General features: G+C 45.4%; 1 protein-coding gene across 1 annotated transcript; it reads right to left on the bottom strand.

The window, feature by feature from the left end:
* Positions 1-245: 245 nt before the first annotated feature.
* On the bottom strand, positions 246-6,777 carry BCL2L10 (BCL2 like 10). The gene is made up of 2 exons (XM_024199720.2): positions 6,360-6,777; positions 246-1,440 (listed from the first exon to the last, which is right to left on the bottom strand). The coding sequence occupies exons 1-2, from the start codon at positions 6,762-6,764 to the stop codon at positions 1,309-1,311; spliced, it is 537 nt and encodes a 178-aa protein (XP_024055488.1). The 5' UTR covers positions 6,765-6,777; the 3' UTR covers positions 246-1,308.
* Between the last annotated feature and the right edge of the window lie 397 nt (positions 6,778-7,174).

Below are 7,174 nucleotides of genomic sequence, written 5' to 3'. Positions count from 1 at the left end.
AAAAATATTAGTCTGTAGAGATGGGGGTGGGGGGTTCCTTATGGGCCCTTCACTAAACCGAGCTGCAGGAAGTGGTTACAGATAGAACTGTTAGGAGATTATGCACATTGCTGTAAAGCCACAAGCTCCCTTTTGTTTGCTGTCAAAATTCAAAAAAGGTAGAGGTAAGTTTATGCATCCAGGTAAACGGTTAATGTTCATGTTTCAAACAGGTATGGCCAGTCATCTGAATAAATCCAGGAAGATTTAACTCTTTAAAATAAAAATACTTAATAGCATTTATTCACCACATTAAGTCACCACAGTAAAATTGTACAAGCTACAAGTAACCCAGGAAAGTTAAAAGCTACTAGAAACAGTAGAAAGACATACACAGCTTGTTGAAAACAGACTAACACTGTTAGCTCAAGGAGACAATGGTTGATATACACTAGAGAGATCATGAGAACCTGTATTCAAAATGAAATTTCAAACAAAAATAAAGACGTCATGGCTACAAGTATTATACAATGATAAATACTTCAAAAATATATTAAGATATATGGAAATTCTGGTTTGACAGGGAAATCCAGAGAAATTCCAGCCTTCACTGGATTTCCAAATATACCAATTAAAGTTTAATAGTTAAATTCCTTTCAGTAAGAACAGATTTTGCAGCCATTTCTGCTTTTATATCAGTCCTCACCTATTTGTAGTGTAGCTGCATACTATTCTTAGTCATATTTCCTTAATATGAAGCCATAATGTTCTTTACAACATAGGTACTCATTGCTCTAGACTAACCAATGAATTGCCTCTCAGTATTATGTGCAGTGCATCACATTTGGAGTGATAAACCATGTTACGTTACAGTTAGTGTTAGCTCACCTTACAGCATAGCTGAAGTTGTGTTCTAAAGTTACTCCCATTTAAACAAAATACCTTGAACAAAGGGTTTGGTTGCAAGACTGCCACTGCTTATTCTAGCATAACATTGAATACTCTGAAGTTACAGTACATGAATGAACTATGGCAATATTTAGATTACATCTTTCAAAGAAAGAGGTCCAGAGGATGGTCAGAGCTGATAAGCAATGGGTGCACGCACAAATGGTGGTTTCGGTACACATTTTCATTTGTGCTGTTACTGGGTAGCAAGTAAAGCAATTTATAGCCAAGGATGTGGTAAGATGACAATTCTCCAAGCCAGTTTAAAAATATATAATTCTATCTTCTTAAAGAGTCAATCCTATAGAAAATAGACTGAAATCTAATTGGTAAATTGGCAGTTTGTAGAGTACTTTCCATTGCAAGATCCACTGGATCAGCCTATCGTACAGCCAAGAGAACAGCTAATCCTGCTAGTCCAAACCCTGCTGCTGCCATGATAGCACTGCTTATGGTACTGTTCTGGTCAGTTGGTTGAGAGCCATGTCCATTGAAGAAATGACAGAAGCCATCCTAGAAAAGCAAAAGAAAGTGAGAATTTGAGTCTACTTGGGGTAAAGACAACCATGCTTTGTTATTTCAGTTGTTCACTACTTTGAATACCATACAGATATTTAGAAGACAGATATTGGTACACAGTACATGGTTTGCAGTGCAACCACCATCTTCCTAGACGGAGACATTTAGTACATCACGAGCCTATTTTTGCTTTTTTTTTTTTTTTTAAAATGCCAGTCTCTGAATAGAGGTGGTTGTTTTTTTTCCTTCTTTCAATTCTGGGAGAATATTTGAAACAGTGCATGGAAATTTCCACTTGAGATAGAAGTCTTAAGGCGGCCCCTTCTCCCAGTTCCATGCATGATTCTGATTACACATGCTACTTGGAAAGTCTGCAAGTAACTCAATTCAGAGTTGACCTATGACAGAATGAAGCTGGCAGCTGCTCTTCCAGATCTTTATTCATGATAATCAAGAGTGGCAGTAATACAACACCAGATGGTCATGTTTGAACTCTGTTTGGCAGATATCTATGTAAACAAGTTATGCTCTTAATTTCTTCCGGAACTTTGTTCTTTACACTTTAATTTGTGCAAACAGTTAATGCATTTTTTGGTAAATGATAGTTTACATTTTAGCCAACAGCCATATTTCAATTAGCATTCAGGTGAGCAAGTGATCACTTAAAAAACCCAAACAAAAAACAAACAAACAAACCACACACACCCCTAACTTTCCCAAAAAACCAAAGTAATGAAGCCAAAGGCTCTTAGAAAAGTTTGAGTACCAGCATCAAATGATCAGTACTATTTAAAATGATGTTTAAGAGATTGTGGAATACCTAGCATTTAGTTCTGAAATGCAGAGAAATTCAATTTCAGACATTTTAAACAATCATTTTGACTGTTCTCCAGATGTGTATTCCAAGTACAATAGAAAACTCTGCTTTGAGTCATTTACAATGACTTTGGGTATATAATTGGTCAGATCTTTTTATCATTATAATTTATTCAGAGAGCCTCATTAATGCAATGACAGTTTTGGAAGCAAGTGGGGAACACTGGGTACATCAAAGGAATCAAGCATATAGCTTAGTGGTGACTTGATATACAAATGAAATTCAAAACTTGCATGTCAGTTCTGGACTATAAATATTTGGTGTTCCTACTTTGAAGTGTGTTGCTGAACTTAATACAATAATCTGGTCGACATCTGTACTTTAAATTTTCAGTTAAGCTTAGGGCCAAATCCTTGGCCCAGCAAAGTCAATGGTAAGATTTTCATTGACTTAACTGTAAATGTGTTTGCTTAGACTGATTTGAGAGCTTTAAACAAGGCTAGCCCAATAGCATGTCAGGACACTTCTATAAAGTACATCTAGCATATTTCACATCCCTCATATCCTCAGTATGTTACTTGTTGGTTACGGTATCTGCTAAAACACAAGTTCAGGCAAACATAGGGTCTTCTCTTAATTGAAAGAAGGGCATAGCATTTGAGTACTTCACAGTGCACATAAGCTTATTTGCATATTAACAGAAACAAATAACTTAAAGCTACATTGCAGCTTTGAAATGTTACTTGTTGATTGCTTAACATTCAGAGAGACTAATAAATGACATGTTCTTGGAACCCTTGCCCAAATTCTTTCATTCACTATATAATCAGACTTCAACAGACTCTGCCTGGAAAAAACAGATGTTCCCCTCTTAGGTTTATTTGAAAGTGGAGATCTGAACGCAGATTTCTATGAATTATTCCACCTCTAGTATTATGGCACTCTTTTGAAGTTGATTATGCATTGTATCAGCAGAAAATCTAGTCCCATATCCAGTCTGACAATAGCCAGTATCAGATGCTTCAAAGAAAACCTATAAGGATTTTCAACCTATGTCTTCACTGCAGAGTTTGCTTGGGTGTTGAGTACCTGTACTACAAAGTGGTACCAAGTTCCTGGGTTGACACTGGTGCTGCACTTAGGGTGACCAGCTGTCCTGATTTTATAGGGACAGTCCTGATTTTTGGGTCTCTCTTATATAGATTCCTGTTAACCCCCCCCCCCCACCTCCTGTCCCGATTTTTTACCCTTGCTATCTGGTCACCCTAGCTGCATGCCCCTAGGTCTGTTGCTAGGAATTCTGGGGGCATATCTCATGGTTCTTTGTGCTGCAGTAGGCAGAGCTCCTCTGATTCTTTCCCAATGAACTGTGAGAGAACTTGTCTGTCCTGGGCACATGGAGGAATTGTAGGAAGGAACTGAAACGATCAGCACTTGGGCTGTGTTGTAACTGCAAAGTGGGTTGGTTACCAGCCCAAACAGCAGATCTGGTCTCTAACCCACACCCCCCAACTACAGCAGCTAGCCCAGATTGAAAGCACAACTAAATTCAGGTGAGAGGTCTGTGTGCAGATTGGAGAGGGTTGAGGCCAACACTCAAGAAAGAGCCCAGGCAAACTCTGCTGTGAAGATATACCCATATATGGTGGTCACATTAATATTAAAGTCCAATGAGGAGAGGAAGTAAAATTTCCCTATCATTTAGTGGCTGAATTATGTCTTGAAGCACGAGGGTGTGCAGCCTTTTTAATACAGGTCTTATCTAATGTAGGAGTGGATGTTCTTATCAAATGAAGCATTCAATTTTTGAATCCTACAAAGTTCAACTCCATGGCAATGGACTTCCACAAGATTGCTTCCTGTTACCTTTTAATTTCATTGGGTGTTCTATTTTGAAACACGTCCAGTTTAATTTGTGTAAGAAACAGAACACCTGTTATATCCCCTCTACCAGGATTTTGTCTCAGTGTCAGACTTGTATTAAAAAAGTAGCAGATTTATATTTTGTTGCAAAATGTTTTGCAACAAGGAACTAACCTAGGTTAAAAAAACCACACACACACACACATATATATGAACTAATCCCTATTCCAACCTAGTTCTGCAGTCTGACTGGGTTTCAGACTGCAATGTTTGTACAAATTTAGATATATCTTTCCACATTTAGCTATAATTATGAAGTGTTGCTACTGTGTGTGACCACCTTTTGGTAACACTTCCTCCACGGAATTGCCTGAAATAAGACATCTTGAGTATACTAAATATGTCCGACTCCTCTCCAACTGGATTAGAGCAGGCAGTTTGTGCAGCTGCAATCCTGCTATTAGGGTTCCAACATCTAATCTCTACTGGTGGAAACAGGCAGAGCCTGAGCAGTGACTATGATCCAGGGTCTCCATTAAGTCCTGCTATAGTGATAAACAGAGTCTCATTTCTACAAGCCATCTCATATTGAGATAAAAAGCCCCAATACTTTTTTCACCAAACGCTTGTCATACATCCCATTGTTTATAGAGTGCAAGCCTATTCCAGCCACCAACTTCAATGGTGCTTCAACTTCACTGTTAAGACAACAGGGTAGGAAAGATATCAAAATCTTTTCTACATGCAACTCCCAGGGCTAACAAGTCCACTGGGCAACACTTGAATCTGTTTAATGCTTCATCACAGCTGGCCAAGATACAACTTCAGTTTGCCCGCCCCCCCCCCTCACCCGCAGAGTGTACACTACAGAGAATACCATACAAAGAAACAGGAGACTAAGAATTTAGTTAGTGAAGTTTTACACTCCACCCTCCCAGTTTGCAGAAGTGAATTAAGTTATGAGATTAGACAGTCACAAGTTATCTAAATATCCCAGTTTATAAGTCACTGTGGCGATCTCTACACTATAATGCATAGCCACATTGACAAGACACACTTCAGCATTTTAAAATTAGTGTCAGAAATCTGGTTCTGCTGGATAGAAATGGGTCTGTAGCATTCAACACTCATTCTAGCAAACACTGCATCTATATTAAAAAGCTTGGAAGCTGTAATTCTCCATTGATGCAAGCAGCAGTAGCACTGCGACACAGAAAGAACTTTAGTGTTACCAATTTCTCATCTACATTAGAGCATCCACTATGGATAAATAACAATTATGTTTGAGTGTGTACAAGGTAGTGCAGTGTTGTCTCTAGTGTCCTTTCTTGCAATGGGTGTTTAATTTATCTGAGTGACACAAACACTGGTTTGTCAGAGCACTACATGACATCAGTTGTCCCACATGACTGAAAATCCTGGATTCTGTCTGCGTTAAATAGAGCTGTGCTAGGACGTGTCTCCCCCCCCCCCCCCCAAGTGTAGACAAGGTCTAGTTTGGATAAAATTGTTTGAAACCAAGCATAGCCTGGCATGTGAAGCCAGCAGGCCCCTAGACTACAATATGTCCGACTATCAGTAACAAAGGCACCCCCTCCCAAGGTGGGGAGAGGTGGTTTGGTAAATGGACTGCCTAGGGAGATCAGGGAAGCTCTTTCACTTGGGGATGGTTTAAACACAACAAATCCTACATCTTGGCAGCGGGTGACACAAGAGGACGCTTGCAGTCCCTTCTAACCGTATGGGTCTAGGATTCCAGAGAGCGGGGAGGAAGAATCACACCGGGTCAGGGAAGCGCCAGGCCACAGCATCCTCCCCAGGGCCTAGGACAGCACAGCTCCCATATATGGGAAGAATCCCCAGCCGTGCGTGCAGACTGAGTCACGCTCCCGCTGTACCCCAGTGCGCGGGGGGCAGCTGCTACCCCCGGGAAGGCCCTTGGAGCGGAGCTGAGCGCGCTACGCTGGGGAAGGGGCCGGTCCCCAGAGGGGCTCTCTCCAGCGGGCAGTCAGCACCGCCCAGGCGGGGGCAGGCGGAGCCCGGCGAGCCTGCTAGCAGCGGAATGGGAGGGTTTCGATGGTTAGTACGCGGCTCAGGTCGGAGCCTCCCCCAGCAGGCGGCAGCCCCCTCGCCAGGGCGGGACCACGCGGCCCCGGGAGCTCTGCCACGATGGGCCACACGGTCCCCAGCCCGGCCGCTGTCCCCCCTCCAAACCGGCCCGGCCCCGGCTTACCCAGCCGCCGTGCGCCTCCAGCCACTCGCGCTTCTCCTCGGCCAGGTAGGAGGCCAGCACCTCGGCCAAGCGGCCCGCCTCCTCCCGGCTGCCCTGCTCGGCCAGCGCCGCCGCCAGGCTCCCCGCGAACACCACCAGCGCCAGCACTCGGCCCCAGTTCAGGCCGCCCTCCGCCTCCAGCTGCTCCGCCACCCGGCTCAGCAGCGCCGCCGGCTCCCGGCGCTCGTCCAGGGCCAGCGGGCGGCAGGCGCGGAAGAAGGGCCGCTCCCGGCTCTCCAGCTCGCTGGCCGCCCGCCGCAGCGTCTCGGCCGCGGGGCTGGGCGGCGGCAGCGCCGGGCCCCCCAGGCGGTGCTGGAAGTAATCGCCCAGCAGCAGCGCCGTCTGCTCCTTCAGCGAGCCCGGCATGGCTGAGCCTGCAGCCCCGCCGCCGCGGACTAAGCAGCCACCCCCCGCCCCCGCAGCGCCCACGTGTCCCCGGCATTGTCCGCCCCGCCCCGGCCCGGCCCGGCAGGCAGCGGCTCACAGCCGGCCGCTAGGGGTCGCGTGCTGCGGCTCCTGCCCCGGGCCGGCGGTGGGTACCTGGGCAGGAGCGAGGGGTCCGTGTCCTGCCCCGGGTGCGGGTACTCAGGCACTAGGGGGCGCATCGTGTCCCGAGGGTGGGGCGGGAGTATATCTGGGCACTAGGGATCCATGTCCTGCCCCTGGGAATGGGGCGGATGGGTACCTGGGCACTAAGGAGCCGCTTTCCACCCTGGGGGTGGGTACTCGGGCACTAGGGGGCTCTGTCCTGCCCAGGGGGGTGGGAGGATATCCAG

Source organism: Terrapene carolina, unplaced genomic scaffold (assembly GCF_002925995.2).
Source record: "Terrapene carolina triunguis isolate 2854851 unplaced genomic scaffold, T_m_triunguis-2.0 Scaffold67, whole genome shotgun sequence".
Taxonomy (NCBI): domain Eukaryota; kingdom Metazoa; phylum Chordata; order Testudines; family Emydidae; genus Terrapene; species Terrapene triunguis.
The sequence above is the reverse complement of the archived record's forward strand: the minus strand, read 5'-3'. Positions and strand labels throughout refer to the sequence as shown.